Raw genomic sequence first — 19,077 nt, 5'->3', positions numbered from 1 at the left:
AGCACAAAGGGCACGTCCCCCTGAGCTGCAGCACAAAGGGCACGTCCCCCTGAGCTGCAGCACAAAGGGCACGTCCCCCTGAGCTGCAGCACAAAGGGCACGTCCCCCTGAGCTGCAGCACAAAGGGCACGTCCCCCTGAGCTGCAGCACAAAGGGCACGTCCCCCTGAGCTGCAGCACAAAGGGCACGTCCCCCTGAGCTGCAGCACAAAGGGCACGTCCCCCTGAGCTGCAGCACAAAGGGCACGTCCCCCTGAGCTGCAGCACAAAGGGCACGTCCCCCTGAGCTGCAGCACAAAGGGCACGTCCCCCTGAGCTGCAGCACAAAGGGCACGTCCCCCTGAGCTGCAGCACAAAGGGCACGTCCCCCTGAGCTGCAGCACAAAGGGCACGTCCCCCTGAGCTGCAGCACAAAGGGCACGTCCCCCTGAGCTGCAGCACAAAGGGCACGTCCCCCTGAGCTGCAGCACAAAGGGCACGTCCCCCTGAGCTGCAGCACAAAGGGCACGTCCCCCTGAGCTGCAGCACAAAGGGCACGTCCCCCTGAGCTGCAGCACAAAGGGCACGTCCCCCTGAGCTGCAGCACAAAGGGCACGTCCCCCTGAGCTGCAGCACAAAGGGCACGTCCCCCTGAGCTGCAGCACAAAGGGCACGTCCCCCTGAGCTGCAGCACAAAGGGCACGTCCCCCTGAGCTGCAGCACAAAGGGCACGTCCCCCTGAGCTGCAGCACAAAGGGCACGTCCCCCTGAGCTGCAGCACAAAGGGCACGTCCCCCTGAGCTGCAGCACAAAGGGCACGTCCCCCTGAGCTGCAGCACAAAGGGCACGTCCCCCTGAGCTGCAGCACAAAGGGCACGTCCCCCTGAGCTGCAGCACAAAGGGCACGTCCCCCTGAGCTGCAGCACAAAGGGCACGTCCCCCTGAGCTGCAGCACAAAGGGCACGTCCCCCTGAGCTGCAGCACAAAGGGCACGTCCCCCTGAGCTGCAGCACAAAGGGCACGTCCCCCTGAGCTGCAGCACAAAGGGCACGTCCCCCTGAGCTGCAGCACAAAGGGCACGTCCCCCTGAGCTGCAGCACAAAGGGCACGTCCCCCTGAGCTGCAGCACAAAGGGCACGTCCCCCTGAGCTGCAGCACAAAGGGCACGTCCCCCTGAGCTGCAGCACAAAGGGCACGTCCCCCTGAGCTGCAGCACAAAGGGCACGTCCCCCTGAGCTGCAGCACAAAGGGCACGTCCCCCTGAGCTGCAGCACAAAGGGCACGTCCCCCTGAGCTGCAGCACAAAGGGCACGTCCCCCTGAGCTGCAGCACAAAGGGCACGTCCCCCTGAGCTGCAGCACAAAGGGCACGTCCCCCTGAGCTGCAGCACAAAGGGCACGTCCCCCTGAGCTGCAGCACAAAGGGCACGTCCCCCTGAGCTGCAGCACAAAGGGCACGTCCCCCTGAGCTGCAGCACAAAGGGCACGTCCCCCTGAGCTGCAGCACAAAGGGCACGTCCCCCTGAGCTGCAGCACAAAGGGCACGTCCCCCCTGAGCTGCAGCACAAAGGGCACGTCCCCCCTGAGCTGCAGCACAAAGGGCACGTCCCCCCTGAGCTGCAGCACAAAGGGCACGTCCCCCCAGAGCTGCAGCACAAAGGGCACGTCCCCCCTGAGCTGCAGCACAAAGGGCACGTCCCCCCTGAGCTGCAGCACAAAGGGCACGTCCCCCCTGAGCTGCAGCACAAAGGGCACGTCCCCCCTGAGCTGCAGCACAAAGGGCACGTCCCCCCTGAGCTGCAGCACAAAGGGCACGTCCCCCCTGAGCTGCAGCACAAAGGGCACGTCCCCCCTGAGCTGCAGCACAAAGGGCACGTCCCCCCTGAGCTGCAGCACAAAGGGCACGTCCCCCCTGAGCTGCAGCACAAAGGGCACGTCCCCCCTGAGCTGCAGCACAAAGGGCACGTCCCCCCTGAGCTGCAGCACAAAGGGCACGTCCCCCCTGAGCTGCAGCACAAAGGGCACGTCCCCCCTGAGCTGCAGCACAAAGGGCACGTCCCCCCTGAGCTGCAGCACAAAGGGCACGCCCCCCCTGAGCTGCAGCACAAAGGGCACGCCCCCCCTGAGCTGCAGCACAAAGGGCACGCCCCCCCCTGAGCTGCAGCACAAAGGGCACGCCCCCCCCTGAGCTGCAGCACAAAGGGCACGCCCCCCCTGAGCTGCAGCACAAAGGGCACGCCCCCCCTGAGCTGCAGCACAAAGGGCACGCCCCCCCTGAGCTGCAGCACAAAGGGCACGCCCCCCCTGAGCTGCAGCACAAAGGGCACGCCCCCCCTGAGCTGCAGCACAAAGGGCACGCCCCCCCTGAGCTGCAGCACAAAGGGCACGCCCCCCCTGAGCTGCAGCACAAAGGGCACGCCCCCCCTGAGCTGCAGCACAAAGGGCACGCCCCCCTGAGCTGCAGCACAAAGGGCACGCCCCCCCTGAGCTGCAGCACAAAGGGCACGCCCCCCCTGAGCTGCAGCACAAAGGGCACGCCCCCCCTGAGCTGCAGCACAAAGGGCACGCCCCCCCTGAGCTGCAGCACAAAGGGCACGCCCCCCCTGAGCTGCAGCACAAAGGGCACGCCCCCCCTGAGCTGCAGCACAAAGGGCACGCCCCCCCTGAGCTGCAGCACAAAGGGCACGCCCCCCCTGAGCTGCAGCACAAAGGGCACGCCCCCCCTGAGCTGCAGCACAAAGGGCACGCCCCCCCTGAGCTGCAGCACAAAGGGCACGCCCCCCCTGAGCTGCAGCACAAAGGGCACGCCCCCCCTGAGCTGCAGCACAAAGGGCACGCCCCCCCTGAGCTGCAGCACAAAGGGCACGCCCCCCCTGAGCTGCAGCACAAAGGGCACGCCCCCCCTGAGCTGCAGCACAAAGGGCACGCCCCCCCTGAGCTGCAGCACAAAGGGCACGCCCCCCCTGAGCTGCAGCACAAAGGACACTGGCATTAAAGGGGTTGTGTCACTTTAGCAAATAGCATTTATCGTGTAGAGGAAGTTAATACAAGGCACTTACTAATGTATTGTGATTGTCCATATTGTCTCCTTTGCTGGCTGGATTCATTTTCCATCACATTATACACTGCTCATATCCAGGGGCTGTGACCACCAGGCAATCCAGCAGCAGTGGTCGTGCTTGCACACTACAGGAAAAAGCGCCAGCCTATGTCTGCTCCCATGGTCCCGGCTACCAGAGAGGCCAGCGCTTTTTCCTATAGTGTGCAAGCACGACCACCGCTGCTGGATTGCAAGGTGGTCGTAACCATGGAAACAAGCAGTGTATAAAGTGATGGAAAAAATAATCCAGCCAGCAAAGGAGACAATATGGACAATAACAATACATTAGTAAGTGCCTTGTATTAACTTTCTCTACACGATAAATGACATTTGCTGAAGTGAGAGAACCCCTTTAATATCTGAAATCAGTATTTTATAGGCAGATCGGATCCAGAAACCGCAGGTCGCAGCCGGTCAGCAGATGATGTATGAACCTGTATTCTTCTCTCCATATCAGGTCCATGAACGGCAGAATCACGGCCCAGGCCTTCCGCTATGACCAGTACTTCCAGTCCTTTCAGAAAGATGACTTTGTTCTGGTAAGTTAACAGATGAACATGTGTCGGCGTGCCCTTTGTGTCCGTGTGCTGTCCACATCCGTTGCACCGTTCCGTGGCCCTGCAAAAAAAATATAGCATGTCCGTTTTGCGGACAAGAATAGGCATGTCTACAATGGGCCGCCCCTTTCCGTTCCGCAAATTGCGGAAAGGCACACGGGCAGCTTCTGTTGTTTACGGACCGCAAAAAACAGCACGGTCGAGATAAGAGTCATCAGTAGTGTTGAGCGAACTTGTGTTTTAAGTTCTGCGTCCAAAGTTCGGGTTATCGAAGAACCCCGTTATGGATTCCAAATTCCATTATGGTCCGAACTTTGGACGCAGAACTTAAAACACAAGTTCGCTCAACACTAGTTGTCGGAAAACGGGATTGAACACAAGCAGACTGTGACGGCCTGCAAACAGACTGATTATTATTTTTTAAACCCTTGTTACTCGGAAACGGCTGAACATTTATAATGGAGGGTAAAATGAGTAAGGCTACTTTCACACTGGCGTTTGGGCTTTCCGTTTGTGAGATCCGTTCAGGGATCTCACACGCGGTCCAAAACGGATCAGTTTTGCCCTAATGCATTCTGAATGGAAAAGGATCCGCTCAGAATCCATCAGTTTGCCTCCGATCAGTCTCCATTCCGCTCTGGAGGCTGCTTGCAGCGTTTTGGTGTCCGCCTGACGAAGCTGAGCCAAACGGATCCGTCCTGACACACAATGTAAGTCAATGGGGACGGATCCGTTTTCACTGGCACAATAGAAAGCGGATCCGTCCTCCGTTGACTTTCAATGGTGTTCCAGATGGATCCGTCTTGGCTATGTTACAGATGATACAAACGGAAGGCATACACAGCCTTTAAACTGGCCGCAGTAAATGAAATGTAATGAAAACTATATTTCCCTGCCTGTCCAGCACTGATCCTGTGGTGATCCTGTGGGGGTTGAGTACTGAGATGGTATGTCATTGGTCCAGACAAAAAAAAAACCGGGTATGGACAATCGGAATGATGTTTTAATATATGCAAATGAGCTTCTAGGAGCAACAGGGGCGTTGCCGTTACACCTAGAGGCTGTGCTCTCTCTGCAGCTGCTGCGTCCTCTGCACTTTGAAAGGACCGGGCAATGTAAATGTCATCACACCATGCCCTGTCAATCAAAGAGCAGAGCCTCTAGGAGTAACGGTAATGCCCCCCATTGCTATATTACAGCATCATTTTTCTCAGTAAGGTGGACACATATGAACATGGGACCAACACAGATGTCTTCAGCTGCCAAGTGCACATGTAACAGGTCGGCCAGTGTCATAGGGACAGAACTGCTGACAGATGCCCTTCAGCCTCCAGCAATGCAATCATTAAATCTTCTACCGTCTAATAAAAATGAAATGACTCTGCTAAACCTGTCACTGTCTATATAGCAAAGCTGAAAATCTGAAATGTATTTTCCACTGGGCATATTTATAAATGGATAATCACATAAAGAAACTGGTTGTAAAATGGCATTGAACACAAAGTAACTTTCGGATGATGCGTCCTGTAGTACCCCGTTCAGGTGGAGGCCGGCATCAGGCGGTGAACTACTCCGCAGATCTGTGGATGTAATTAGCGGCTGACTTACTACCCGTGACTATGAAACTTCATGTCAATGACTTTATCAGATGCCGCCGCTCGCGTCCAGCAGACATAACGTATGCTAATGACATTTCCATATATACTTGTGCCACTATAAAGTATCTGGCTTTTAGTAAGAAAACGGAAAGGTTTGTCTGCTGTAGCTGCGGCGTCCGAGGCCGTCAGACTGATCTGTTCAGCATGTTACCGTATGAAGACGACGCATAAAAAATAAAATAAAAATCATTTTCAATAAATGAATCGGTATTGTCCTTAAGAATTTTCACCATTGGGCGTAAGAGCTAGACGGGTGCATCGGAGCCATCCGCAGCGTGATGTAAGACCCCTCATTTTTATGATAAGACTTCATGGACACGAACGTGCGTATTTTGCAGATACAGACCTTGTTGCATCAGCATTTATTTATTTTTATTTTTTTTTGGGCGGAAGCTTTGGCTTCATTGGGTCCATGGTCCAAGATTAGGACATGTACTATTGGGGTCATTTATCAAACTGGCGTAAAGTAGAACTGGATCGGTTGCTATGGGCAACTAAGCCAGTTCTACTTTACACCAGTTGGATAAATGACCCCATATCTGTTTGCTGAATGGACATACAAGCGCACGGACCGTGGATTGTGCTTTCCGCGTACGTATGTCCAGTCCGCCCAAAAAAATATAAAATACGGACGGCACACAAAAAGCATCTGTATTTTGCGGATCTGCGATTTGCAAACTTCAAAACAGACACGGTCATATGCATGAGGCCTGACCCCCTCAGGGCATTGGTGAGTTTGGGTAAATCGAACATTTAGTCTAGGACTGAATACCATTTTTGAAGCCGTTAAGGTCCGCAGCTCCTATGCAGACGTCTACAAGTCCATAGTCCCCATAATGAGACCCCACTGCGGGAAATGTAAGGGGATCTTCATACCGAAGCAGTTATTGCAGTTTGACCCCATCTCTATGGCCTCTGCCGTCAGTATGACATCATCCCATCTCTATAAAGCTGAGACTTTGTACATGTACGGGCCAGGCTGCGTCTCTGTGAAACCGTGCAGATGGCGGTCAGAAGGTCTGCATTGTGACAACGGACAACCCTTCATAAATCACTACACATTGACGTCAGTATGCTCAGTATCCGATAATCCAGAAATTCTTTTAGTCTGGCAGTTGTTTCCAGCACTGCACGGCCACTATAACCTAGAAGTTTCATGAAATAGATGGAGTTTCCATTTTGGATCCAGCCTGTACCTAAAGCCCATGTAGATAATGCATCGCTGCGTATCATTATTTACAGGCCTTCTTCCAAGATCCCAGCGTCGCCTCCCACCTGAAAGTGCTGTCTGGCTCCTCGGGACAATGGACAACACTGGGTAAACTTATCATTTTTTTTTTACCATTTTAACGAAAAATATAGATGTTCTTGAGATTGAAGGCAGATTCAGTACTTTTCCATTATGGAAAGAGCTAAAAAATAATACATTTTAAGGCCTCATGCACACGACCGTTGTGTGCATCCGCGGCCGTTGTTCCGTTTTCCGTTTTTTTTTCGCGGACCCATTGACTTTCAATGGGTCCGTGGAAAAATCGGAAAATGCACCGTTTGGCTTCCGCGTCCGTGATCCGTTTTTCCAGTCCATGAAAAAAATATGACCTGTCCTATTTTTTTCACTGACAACGGTTCACGGACCCATTCAAGTCAATGGGTCCGTGAAAAATCACGGATGCACACAAGATAGTCGTCCGTGATCCGTGTCCGTTTTTCCTATCATTTTCAATGCAAACTTGACTTAGTTTTTTTTTTTCACTTTTCATGTCCGTGGATCCTCCAAAAATCAAGGAAGACCCACGGAAGAAAAAACGGTCACGGAACAACGGAAATCCGTTTTGCGGACCGCAAAAAAAAACGGTCGTGTGCATGAGGCCTTAGGCTACTTTCACACTGGCGTTTCTGGGTCCGCTTGTAAGATCCGTTTCAGGGCTCTCACAAGCGGCACAAAAACGGATCAGTTCATCTCCAATGCATTCTGAATGGATAAGGATCCGCTCAGAATGCATCAGTTTGGCTCCGTTCCGCTCTGGAGGCGGAAAACAAAAACGCCGCTTGCAGCGTTTTGATGTCCGCCTGACGATGCGGAGCCAAACGAATCCGTCCTGACTTACAATGTAAGTCAATGGGGACGGATCTGTTTTCACTGACACAATATGGTGCAATTGACTTTCAGTGTAAGTCAAAACGGATCCGTTTGCATTATCATGAACAAAAAAAAATGAAAAAATGTTTTTTTTCTTTTTTTTGTTCAATGTAATGCAAACGGATCTGTTCTGAACGGATACAATCGTTTGCATTATAGGTGCGGATTCGTCTGTGCAGATACCATACGGATCCGCACTTAACGCCGGTGTGAAAGTAGCCTTATATAACTATTTTATATGTGTATTATTGTGTGCATTTTCTCTGTCCATTACTTCACTATGTGCATTCCCCCAGTTGTGTGACATCACTGTAGGCATTATCCTTGTACAGTGATGTCACCATGGACATTCCCCTAGTACTGTGACATCACTGTGTTTATTATCCCTGTACTGTGACATCACTGTGTTTATTATCCCTGTACTGTGACATCACTGTGTTTATTATCCCTGTACTGTGACATCACTGTGTTTATTATCTCTGTACTGTGACATCACTGTGTTTATTATCCTTTACTGGGACATCACTGTGTTTATTATCTCTGTATTGTGACATCGCTGTGTTTATTATCCCTGTACTGTGACATCACTGTGTTTATTATCTCTGTATTGTGACATCGCTGTGTTTATTATCCCTGTACTGTGACATCACTGTGTTTATTATCCCTGTACTGTGACATCACTGTGTTTATTATCCCTGTACTGTGACATCACTGTGTTTATTATCCCTGTACTGTGACATCACTGTGTTTATTATCCCTGTACTGTGACATCACTGTTTATTATCCCTGTACTGTGACATCACTGTATTTATTATCCCTGTACTGTGACATCACTGTATTTATTATCCCTGTACTGTGACATCACTGTTTATTATCCCTGCGCTGTGACATCACTGTTTTTATTATCCCTGTACTGTGACATCACTGTGTTTATTATCCCTGCGCTGTGATGTCACTGTTTATTATCCCTGTACTGTGACATCACTGTTTATTATCCCTGCGCTGTGATGTCACTGTTTATTATTCCTGTACTGTGACATCTCTCTTTACTATGACATCACCACGATTATTATCTATATAGTGTAACGCCACCTTGTTACTGTGACATCATTGTGAATAATCCATCTGTATTAACAAAATTCACAGGTGGAGAAAAAAATAATCATTAACTTTACATGTTCTGAACCCTTTTTTTCCATCCTGCGGTGGAGAATTATTATGACTATTTTCTCACGGTTACTTGTCCTGCCATTTATTTAAGAATATAAAACAAGTGATACACAATCGATAAAAATAAAGGGGGTCATATACTATCAGTAAATACATCTATATTATGTGCATTTCTGGCTGAGGCGCAAAAGTTATTTACACCGTAATCTGCGACTTTTCCGCGCTCACCTCAAGTCTAAAAAAGTGGGAGGGGGAGGGGACCGGCCGTCAGGCCCATCTCATTCGTTATTTTCCACGACTGTTTTAGGCGTAGAAAATGGTCTCCATGTAAGCTCGGGAGCTGGCTCACATGTAGAACTGATGCTGGACGTGCCGAGGTCCTGTAGAGGCCGGCGCCTCTTCGTAACTTCGCCGATCCACCGCCAAATATCGGGCTTAATAAGACCGGTGTCTAAAACGTCGGTCTTTAATAAATGACCCCCAAAATATCCATTTCCTGCTGTGGTTTAATTTGTGCCTCTCTTGAGAGAATGCTCTCGGATTAACCATTTACAACTTGCGGTAATTCATGAGCGATTTGCGGGGAGGGATAGATAAGAATAGCAAACATTTCAAGTAAAACCTCTTTAAAAATGGTCCCTTGTTCGGAAGATAACATTTACGATTCGGTTATTTGCTGCAGAGCTTTTGCAGCCGCCATGACTTACGGCCGATCAGATTTCCCTTCGGACACGTCCAAGGGTGTATCCGGCGGCCCCTCCATATACATGAGATCAATATCGGATCCCAGCGGAAACAACAAACCGCAGACTCCATGTATTCAGTCGGGCTTAGTCTTTGTTCACACTTGTGCCAGTTGCCTGCATTGCAGCTCCCCGCTTTATCATTTAAAGGGGTTGTCCAGGATTAGAAAAACCTGCCGCTCCGGTCCATAATTTGTGCATGGTATTGCCCTTCTCCATTCACTTCAGTGGTGTTCAGCTGCAGTACCAGAGACGGGCCAGGTGTGGTGCTGTTTCTGGAAGGTTTTTCTAATCCTGTACAACCCCTAGGGACTATCAGCCATGACATGAATGACCATACTAAGCAGATAAATTGCACATGGAGCAAACCTTGAAGAAAGAGCTGGTATTTCACCTCCTGGACCAGTAGAAGGCGTGAGGCTTGTTCTCCATTGTGACAGAGCAGGGGCGGGTCCTTTCTGCTGCAGCAAGCAGTGGAGCATCCTTAGCCTGTTGCCCTCCATGGAACCATCTAGCAGGAGTTGTTGCATTGGAGGAAGGTGAAAAAGGTGAACACAAACTGGGGCACATTTACTAAGACCGGCTTTTTACACCAGTCTTAGTTTCCCCCTCTGCGTGCGCCTCGTCCTAAATTAGGCGCATCCGTGGCAGTCTGTGCATTTGGAGTAAAAACTACGCCAGCCCCTGGCCTGTTTCGAGACGTAAATGTAAGTACATTTGCCGGGGCCCTCGGCGTGCCCCTGCCCTACCCTTCTCACGCCCAACTGGCATACAAGGCGCAAAACCGACAGTGCGCCAAAATTTTGTTGCATGTCCAGACAGAAAAGGGGACTTGCGACACTTTTTAATTCTAAAAGTGTCACAAGTCCATTAGTAAATGTGCCCTACTGAGTTAGGGTTCATGAACGCCAAACCTATTTTTTTTTTTTTCTCCATGTCTGTTCCCTTTTTTTAAATTTTTTAAAATGTATTTTGCAGCCCGTATGCAGAACCATTCACTTCGATGGGAGCAGCAAAAAAAACGGAAATGACTACTTGTGCATTCCGTGTCCGTATGTCTGCATGGCCGTTCCGCAAAAAAAAAAAAATAGAACATGTCCTATTATTGTCCACTTTCCGGACAAGGATAGGACTGTTCTATTGGGGGCCGACCGTTTTGTTCCGCAAATTTAGCGGAATGCCCATGGCCTGTATCCGTGTTTTTGCGGATACGCAATTTGCGGACCACAAAACATCCAGCGTTCGTGTGCATGAGCCCCTTATACCTAGTCCAGGAGGTTGTGCATGTCACAAGATTTCTAAAAGCACCATAAATCATGCTCGGCCCCCTCAGGCACTGGGCTGTGGATCACAGTGCGTTACCTAGAGTGTTTTTTTAATTAAGAGGCAGGTGTTGCCAAAAATGCAACAGGTCTGTGTGTCCCATAACCTCAGCTGTCTTTCTGCAATCCGTTTGTGCAGCTAGTACAAAAACGTTCATTCCCAATCATTGCCCGATCGTTGAACAGGTGATAACTGCATTTACCCGGGGATGGGGATCAACGATCACTAGTGTGATTGTTCATCCCCATATTTATTGTTTGATAGCAGCAGGGCAATGTGCTGGCAGCAAATAATGAGTTATATGTGCCGCACAAAAAGTGCAATCATGTTGGCTCGTTTCTCTGGTGATCAGTGGCAAATTTAGGCCTAGTTCACACAAACGTATGGCTTTTATAGTTTTTTGCGGTCTGTTTTTCACGGATCCGTTGTTCCGTTTTTGAGTTCCGTTGTGTTTCCGTTCCGTTTTTCCGTATGGCATATACAGTATACAGTAATTACATAGAAAAAATTGGGCTGGGCATAACAGTTTCAATAGATGGTTCCGCAAAAACGGAACGGATACGGAAGACAGACGGATGCATTTCCGTCTGTGTTGCATTTTTTTTGCGGACCCCTTGACTTGAATGGAGCCACGGAACGTGATTTGCGGGCAATAATAGGACATGTTCTATGTTTTAACGGAACGGAAACGGAATGCTTACGGAACACATTCAGTTTTTAATGCTGAACCATTGAAATGAATGGTTCCGTATACAGACCGTATACGGAACACAAAAAAAACGGCCCGTACTCTCGCAAAAAAAAACGATCGTGTGAACTAGGTTATTGGAGACAAGCATTTCTACAGACTGCCCTGATCCTTTGCCTTAAAGATCTGCCCATAAGTTATTATCACGCTTTATCATCTGCAGCTCTAACTATCCACCACACTCCAAAATCGGACAAAATAATTTTTGTAATCCCCGTAGAAGGCAGCTACCTTCACAACCACCATAGAGAAGTAGTGTGAGGTCTGTAGTCCTAAACGGAGCTTAAAGGGGTTCTCCGGGAATTAAGAAAATAAAATTACTGAAAATACTTTAAATATTACTTTATGATAAATATATTCCCAAATACCTTTCATTATTTATAATGGCTCTTTTTGTCTGGGGAGCAATCATTAGGAGAAATAAAATGGCCGCTGTCCTATTAGTACACACAAAACCTGTCCTAATCACACACAGGACAAGTTACTTCACAACACTGAGGTAAAGAGCTACCTCATCCTCCTCTCCTCTCTGCTTGTCAGGGATTATAATCCTGAATACAGATGATGAGATATTCTGCTGAATCTCTGTAGGAATGGAGTTTATGAGGTACAGAGAGGAGGTGGGGATGTGGTAATGAGCAGCATCTCTTGTATGCAGTCTCCATTACCACGGTCTGTCCTGTCTGTCCTCTCTGTACTTCATGTCTCCTCATGAACTCCATTCCTACAGAGATTCAGCAGAAGTTCTTATCGGCTGTATTCAGGAGCATATTCCCTGACAAGCAGAGCAGAGCGGAGGATGTGATTAGGACAGGTTTTGTGTGTACTAATAGGACGGTGGCCATTTTGTTTCTCCTTTTAAATATTAAATATATATTAATTAAATGGAACCTGTCAATGATAGACCGGGCACAATGCCTTTAGGGCTAGATCAGTTGAATGTAATGATACCTTTCACTTAGCGATCCGTTGCTTTATTCTGGAGAAAAAGTATTAATCCATCCTTAATTTATATGCAAATGAGCAGTTAAGTGAAAGCTATTATTACATTCAGATGAACTAGCCCTGCCAGGCACCATGCCCTAATTAATCTAAGTAATAAATTAATGATATTCAAGTAGGTAAAGCTCCGTGGTTTTTTATTTTTTTTAAGGATGCCCATACAGCACATCGGGGCTCATGCACATGGTACCAACCGCGTGCGTTTAGGCATTTTGGAGATCAGTACATCCTACCCTCTGTTAGAATTGCCTATTTTTGTCCACAAAACGGACAAGAATAGGACTTGTTCTATTTAAAAAAAAAAAAAAATTGCGGGGCCAAAGAACGGACATATGCATGCAGACGACCCATTAAAATGAATGGGTCCACATCGGATGTGGACCAAAACTACGGTTGTGTGCATGAGCCCTAAATGATGTCATTCTCAAAAACAAAACATCTCTTAAAGGGGCTTTCCATATTCTAATGTTGATGACCATCGATATTCGAGCAGTGACGATCTGAGGCAAAAATCGTACAGTCAGCGCCATCTATCTAGTGGCGGCTGTTCTGGGTATTGCAGGTTTGTCCCACTCAGTTGTCCCAGCTCCTCGCTTTTCATGGGCATCTTGCATTGCAGCTCCTCTTAAAGGGGTTGTCCGCTGTTTTGCTGTTGATGGCCTAGCCTCGCGATAGGCCATCAGTATCAGATCAGCACCCCTGCCGATCAGCTGTTTGAAGAAAAAGCGGTGCTCGTAGGAGCGCTACCTTCTCTCCTCTGTTTACCTGTCGCTGCAGCAATTGCACTGTAATTACAAGTATGGCGTCCCCAGTCACTTCGATGGGAGGGCTCTGTAGTATTCACTTGAACGGACCGAGCCGGCCCATAGACGTGAATGGGAACTCCACATTTTTAATTACCCCTGCTCACTGCTGCGATGGCAGGCAGGTAAACAGAGGAGAGAAGGCAGCGCTCCTACGAACACTGCCTTCTCTTCAAACTGCTGATCGGCAGGGGCGCTGATCTCATAATGATGACCTATCCTGAGGATCAACGTTATAAAAAAATAAATAAAAAAGGTGAGCTGTGCAATAGCAGGCACATGCCAAGAGTGGCGCGGTTTCTAAAAAAAAATTAATTTTTTTTTTAAAAAAAACTTTTTTTTTTTTTTAAATCCTGCACAACCACATCTTTGACCCATGATGACTGTTCCCTATAGGTCAGCATATGTATATGGTGATCCCCTCCACTGTTGGAGGTCCTCCCCCTCATCCTGTGCGGTCTACTATTACTAACCTTACACCGGGAGCACCTGTCGCTGAGCCGCGGCCCACACCTCGTAGATTGATGAGTCACATTGACACCCGCTCTCCCCACCCGTGTGATGAAACCCTGCAGTGCGTGTAATTCTGCCCCAGGACAGGCCCAGCCTTTCAGACACAATAGATAAAGATTATCAGCCAAGTCCCATTTTCTGGGTCAGCACTTTCAGAGATTTTAGGAAGCCGGCCATGATGTGTTTTGGTTTGGACACCAGAGGATCCGGGGGTTCCGGGTCAGCGCCTGACGGAGGGGTTTCCATTTTCGCAGCGGTTTTCTTTTTCGTTGATTCCTGGGTGTTGTAGTAGTCTGTCCTGAATACATCTTATTTCAAGAGTCCTATAATAAATCAGAGTTTCCACGTTGTAGCCATGATGTAGCCGAGAACCACTGGGTAAAACCGCAATGGTTTACCGCAAAATGCATGTACAGCAGAAGCAGATGGTTTTTATGTGCTTCACCCGTATTTACCATGATACCGTGCGGTACAGCGTTCTACCGCTCCGCAGCTGCAGTGTGGAACCCCAGCCTCGTAGGCTAAGGACCCGTTCACAAAATCCACCGAGTGACCCATGGAAGAGAACCTTACGGCTCTGCTGCCGTTTTCCAATGTTTTGATTCAATAATTTTTTATTAAGTTTAACAAGGTATAAAGGAACATAAAAGCCTCGGGCATTCCCGATTGGCAAACAATATAATGCATCACTTTAATACAGTAAATGCCTGTTATCAGCGAAGTTAGCATTGATTAGGAGTAAGTGGCTACCTAAGTCTACTATTTCCGAAGCCAATGGCCAACCTTCCCAACTTCCAACAAAACCTTTCCCAGCCCAAGACAATTGCAGGCTCGCCTGCTTGCAAAGGGGCCTCCCTATATCTCGTCCGTAATGTTAAAATTGGACACTGTAACTAGAGTCTGCCCACGGTTTCCAATTTAGGAGGAATTTACTATACCCCGCTCCTCCCATAGCTATAATACGTATAAGAAGTGTTAATTGCAGCTGTCAATTCAGCTATATCTGGTATATCTTGGGACTTCCACTTACGTAACAATAGTAGCTTCGCTGTTACACAAAAGATACAGTGAATGGCCCTTAAGCGGACCGGTAAAGCGTCAAGACCTATTAATAGTAAGACCATTTGCGGTGACCAAACCACTCCCCGTGGCATAAGTTCAGCCAATAACCCTTTACATTGCGACCAATATGCTTGTATCTCAGGGCATTGCCACAAAATGTGGTACAAAGTACCTCTACCCCCGCAGCCTCTCCAACATCTATCTGTGACCGAGTCATACATTATTGCTAGTTTATCCGGGGTATAATACCACCTTAGAACCGTCTTAATAGCAGATTCCACATGGGATACGCACTTTAAATGTTTGTGTATCATTCCGAGGGCCTGCAGCCATTCAGTTTCAGAAATAGACAGATTCATGTCCTTCTCCCACGCCACCATCAAATGCGAACGTTTAAAGGACTCTGAATGAAGAATGGTATTGTAAAGGGATACAACCTAGCCAATCTGTCCACTTTTACTCCGGATGGCCGCAGGCCCTGCAGAAAGTGACGAAGCTGGAGATACTTGAAGAACTCTTGGTTAGGAATAGAGAACTTGTCCCTGATCCACTGAAATGGTTGCAACACCTCTTGCACCAATAAATCTCCTACAGTTAGTATACCCGCTGACGCCCAAAGCGACAGATCTGTTTGGGGAAGCAATGCGCATATAGTTGAAAAGGGGAGAGAAGCAATTGTAGGGGGACTATCTGCGTCTGCTAGGACGTGATACCTGGACCACGCCTTCAAGGATGCTGACACCACCGGGCCTAACTGTGTGGGAGTGGGTATTGTCCAAAATGGCAGGTTTAACAGACCCTCCAAAGAATACGGAGCAGCCTGGGAAGCCTCGAGCTGGACCCACGGTAGATCTTGAGAGGGTTTAGTCCACCCCTTTAACATGGAGACTAGCGAAGTAATGTAATACATTTTCAAATCAGGTAATGCTAGGCCCCCCCTATTGCGTTCCCTTATCATTATTTCTCGAGCTATCCTAGGATGCTTCCCGTTCCATATATATTTAGATAACAATGAGTGTGCTTTAGAGAAAAATTTATCAGGGATGGAAATTGGTAGGGTGCGGTACAAGTATAAGAACTTGGGCAGGACAAACATTTTGAACGCGGCAATCTTCCCCAACCACGAGGTGTCATATTTGGCAAAATCCGAGAGTTCCCTTTCCGTGGATTGCAATAAAGCCTCATAATTCTGGGTATACAGCAGGCTTTGGGATGAGGACACATTCACTCCTAGATACTTAATGCTATCCAATCTCCAGTCAAACTTCCATAAGTTGTGCAAAGTTCCTACCTGGTGACCCGGCATATTAAAAGGCAAGGTCTGCGTTTTGGAGGCATTCAAGTGGTAATATGAAAGGGCCCCATATTGGGAAATTTGAGCCATTGCTTCCTTTAGAGACACTAGAGGGTTGGTTAGGGTTAAGCAGACGTCATCTGCATACAGGGAAATGACATGAGAACATCCACCTATAGTAACCCCTGTTATGTCGTTGTCCTTTCTTATCGCCTGAGCCAATGGCTCCATGGCTATTATAAATATAAGGGGGGAAAGGGGGCACCCCTGACGCGTCCCATTTGTGAGCTCAAATATATCAGATAAGGCACCATTCACAAATGTCCTAGCCGTAGGATTGCTATACAGTGCCTTAATGGCTGTGAGTATGTGTCCCGTTATCCCCATAGTTTCCAGTACTGAGAAGGCAAAGGCCCAGCGTAGCCTATCAAAGGCCTTCTCCGCATCAAGAGCAAGAGCCAATGTAGGGATCTTATATCTCTGGACGTGGTGCAAAATACCTAGGAGGCGTCTTGTATTGTAATAAGTCTGCCTGGTCGGGACGAATCCCGCTTGGTCCACATGAATGAGTGCTGGGAGAATTTTAGCTAAACGAGTGGCCAGTAATTTCGCGTAGATCTTTACATCCTGGTTTAGCAGGGAAATTGGCCTAAAATTTTGGGGCCTGTCCGGTTCTTTGCCAGGCTTGGGGAGAGTTATTATTAGAGCTTGCAAATTCTCCGCTGGCAGGGAACCACGATTCATAGCTGACTGACAGAACTCTTTTAGAAAGGGGCTAATGATCTGTTTTAGTTCCTTATAGTAGTGACTGGCAAAGCCATCCGGGCCAGGCGCCTTGTCTCTTGGAAGGGACGTGATCACTGCTTCCACCTCCCCGGCCTCAATCGGAGAATTAAGACCTAGAAGCTGGGAGCTATCCAATGCGGGTAACTCCAGGGACCTAAGATAGTGGTTAACTTGAGCATTGATCTCATCTGGCGTAGGTTGGGTATTACGCAAGTTGTACAAATCAGCATAATACGCCTTAAAGCCATTAGCAATATCTATTGGGGAATAGATCTTCTCCTGCGTATGTGGATGAATAATATGAGGTATTCTACTTTTAATACACCGGGCTTTAAAACGCGAAGCTAACAACTTCCCCGCCTTATTATCTTGTGAATAATAGGACGCCTTCGATTTCCTGTGCATTTTTTCAAAGGTGGAAAGCATATATCCTCTCAACTCCTGTCTGAGGCCTTTTATTTCCTCAGCCAGAAGTGGAGAAGGTCTCGCTTTGTTGTCAGTTTCCACCAGACGCAATCTGGCCAATATGTCTGTCATCTTGGCTTCCATGCGTTTTTTCCTAATCGCCCCCTGCTGTATAAAGGAGCCCCTAACGAATGCCTTATGGGCGTTCCACAGAGTTACGGGGTCTGTTTGCGAGGGATCATTTAGTTGGAAAAACTCCTTCACATCTGCCTCTATTTTGGACCTATATTGGGGATCAGCTAACAGGAATGGACTACTTCTCCACATATATGTTTGAGGGGTACTAACCTTTTCCGAGACTTCCAGAGTTATAGCCGCGTGGTCCGACCATTTGATATTTTCTAGGGAGGAGGCTTGCGCGTGTGGGAGAAGTGCTCTGTCCACCAGAAACATGTCCAGTCTGGAGTACATATTGTGAACTCCCGAGTGGAATGAGTAGTCCCTGGCGGACGGATGGTGTATACGCCATACGTCATAAAGTTCTTCTCTCCAGAAAGTATCTGCTAGGGAGGGGGTGGTCCTAGTTGTGGGCGAAGATGTGTCAACCATAGGGTCTGCGGTTACGTTGAAGTCCCCACAAACCACCAGTTTCCCCTGTTGCCTTTTTCTAACCACCTTCAAAACCTTGCGGAGGAAATGTAATTGACCTTTATTGGGTGCATATAATGCTACTAATGTGAACATCACGTTGTTTAGTGTACATATCAGTATAACATATCTCCCCATAGTATCCGCATGGTCCGCTATATGCTTAAACGCAACTGTATTCTTAACTGCTATCATGACCCCCCTAGATTTCGTATGAAAGTGTGACTGAAATATGTGGGGGAACAGAGGGTGCTTTAACCTAAACGCATCACTTTGAATCAAGTGTGTTTCCTGAATTCCCAAAATGTCACATTTCAACAGTTTAGCTTCCCTCCACAGATGGGACCTACGCATAGGGCTGTTTAAGCCATTGGCATTCAGACTAGCAAAGGTTATTACCATTATATATCAGAATAAACAGCAATTGCATAGTAGTAGGTAATAAAGTAGAAATCAAACACGGAACGACTCCCAGCGAGGACGTCCGCGTCTTCCTGACCAAGGTAGCACTTGTAGATACAGGCAAATCATTAATACTCAACATCTGCAGCCCCCCAAAACAGAGGAGGTACGACAGCAATAACATCTCAACATAAAACAGACAGAGCCTAATAAGACTCCTTACCAAGTGTAGGGCAAATGTCCTGTCTGCAACCTAGGACAAAAAGGCATGCAAGGATGACAAAAACCTGTACTGACGTACAGCACCTGATTGGCAAGGTACACTCGCCCTGAAAGAGGCTGTATTCAGCGAACTCTCGACCAGTCTTTCCTGACTTTAGCAGGGGCCTGGTGTGAAGTTTCCTCAGCTGCGTGGACAGGGATGTTCCATCTTTGTAGTAGCTTCAGCCCCTCTTCCAAAGCCTTAACAGCATGGATCTCTCCCCCATGATGGATCAACAGGCGTACCGGGAAACCCCACCTGTAAGGTATGTCCGCGCTTCTAAGGGACGCCGTGACTGGTAAAAAGGCTCTTCTTAGTCGCAGGGTAGCCGCAGACAGATCCGCATATATGAGCACCTTGTGGAAAGGCGCAGGAAGGCCTCCGTTTTTCCTCGCAGACGCCAGCAGCTGTTCTTTGATTTTGAAGAAATGCACCCTAGCTAGTACATCTCGGGGTACCGACTCATCCAGGTGTCGTGGGCGCG

General features: G+C 48.3%; 1 protein-coding gene across 1 annotated transcript in view; it reads left to right on the top strand.

Moving 5' to 3' along the window:
* Positions 1-19,077, top strand: part of CFAP300 (cilia and flagella associated protein 300) — a 73,563-nt gene that overhangs the window by 10,353 nt on the left and 44,133 nt on the right. Inside the window, exons 2-3 of the mRNA XM_040426296.1 lie at positions 3,535-3,616; positions 6,535-6,610. Coding sequence (XP_040282230.1) covers positions 3,535-3,616; positions 6,535-6,610 — 158 coding nt within the window. The remainder of the gene's footprint in view (positions 1-3,534; positions 3,617-6,534; positions 6,611-19,077) is intronic.

Source organism: Bufo bufo, chromosome 3, assembly GCF_905171765.1.
Source record: "Bufo bufo chromosome 3, aBufBuf1.1, whole genome shotgun sequence".
Classification (NCBI taxonomy): Eukaryota; Metazoa; Chordata; class Amphibia; order Anura; family Bufonidae; genus Bufo; species Bufo bufo.
Note: the sequence above shows the minus strand (reverse complement) of the source record. Positions and strands in the feature narration are given on the sequence as shown.